Source organism: Eimeria mitis, genomic scaffold, assembly GCF_000499745.2.
Source record: "Eimeria mitis Houghton genomic scaffold, Emh_scaff2480, whole genome shotgun sequence".
Taxonomy (NCBI): Eukaryota; Apicomplexa; class Conoidasida; order Eucoccidiorida; family Eimeriidae; genus Eimeria; species Eimeria mitis.
This window is the reverse complement of record NW_013570819.1, coordinates 3137-4424: the sequence shown is the minus strand read 5'-3', so window position 1 is coordinate 4424 and position 1288 is coordinate 3137. Positions and strand designations below refer to the sequence as shown.

Genomic DNA, 1288 nt, shown 5'->3' with positions numbered 1-1288 from the left:
ATAAATAAATAAATAAATAAATAAATAAATAAATAAATAAATAAATAAATAAATAAATAAATAATAAATACGTAGCGTTGAGTGTTGTATGTATTCCCGCTTTAGCAACAGTAACAGTTTGCTGCTCTAGCATTTTATGCATCCAAAAAACACCAAAAAAACAGAAAAAAAAACAGAAAAAAAACAGAAAAAAAAACAAAAACAAAAAAACAAAAACAATAAAAACAAAAAGAATAAATACCTTGCGTTGAGGGTGGTGTGTATTCCCGCTTTAGCAACAGTAACAGTTTGCTGCTCTAGCACTTCATGCATAGCAGCAGTATCTGTCTGCAGCATTTTATCGAATTCATCTATGCATATAATATTATTGTCTGCAGCAACCATCGCCCCCCCCTCTATCCTTTTTTCATTTGTTTCTTTGTCTGCAACAACAGCAGCAGTAAGCCCAACCCCGCTGCTGCCGCGCCCATTCGCACTCACAGCAGCAGCAACAAGCCGCAGCACGAAACGCAGCAGCTGAGATTTGCCGCATGAGGGGTCACCTAGCAGCAGCACATGGATGCTAGCACGTACGCGGTGCCTGCTGCTGCTGCTGCTGCTGCTGCTGCTGCTGCTGCTGCTGCATATGCTGCTGCCCCCGCATAACTGCAGCAGCAAACCACGCTTCACTATATCGTGACCGCATACTGCTGGAGCTATAGAACGAGACATCACCTGCAACATAAATATATTTTTATTTGTTTTATTTTGTTTTTTTTTTGTTTTTTTATTTTGTTGTTTGTTTGTTTATATAAATAAAATAAAATAAAATAAAATAAAATAAATAATTTTATAAACAGCAAAAAAACGCAAAACAAAAAAACAAATTCTAACGTTACTCAATTCAACACAAGCAGCAGCAGCAGCAGCAACAGCAGCAGCAGCAGCAGCAACAGCAACAGCAGCAGCAGCAGCAACAGCAGCAGCAGCAGCAGCAGCAGCAGCAACAGCAGCAGCAGCAGCAGCAGCCGCAGCAGCAGCAGCAGTGGGGTTACGTCAAGAAGGTCCCTTCTGCTGGCGAATGCTTTTATGTTCATCAGATCAGCCGGCAGCGACTGCAGCACAGATGCTCTTGCTGCTACATTCACAACCTGCAGCAGCAGCAGCAGCAGCAGCAGCAGCAGCAGGAGGAGCAGCAGCAGGAGCAGCAGCAGGAGCAGCAGCAGGAGATAGCAACACACAGACGAGGAATGTCATGCATGGGGAGGATCAGCAGCAAAAGAAGCGAAGACAAAGCAGCAGCAACACG

The 1288-nt window shown here is 43.2% G+C and overlaps 1 protein-coding gene across 1 annotated transcript in view; it reads left to right on the top strand.

The window, feature by feature from the left end:
- Positions 1-352: 352 nt before the first annotated feature.
- EMH_0054440 (uncharacterized protein) overlaps positions 353-1288 on the top strand; it is a gene marked incomplete at both ends in the record, with an annotated part of 1783 nt that continues 847 nt past the window's right edge. Inside the window, 2 exons of the mRNA XM_013497121.1 lie at positions 353-439; positions 897-1231. Coding sequence (XP_013352575.1) covers positions 353-439; positions 897-1231 — 422 coding nt within the window. The remainder of the gene's footprint in view (positions 440-896; positions 1232-1288) is intronic.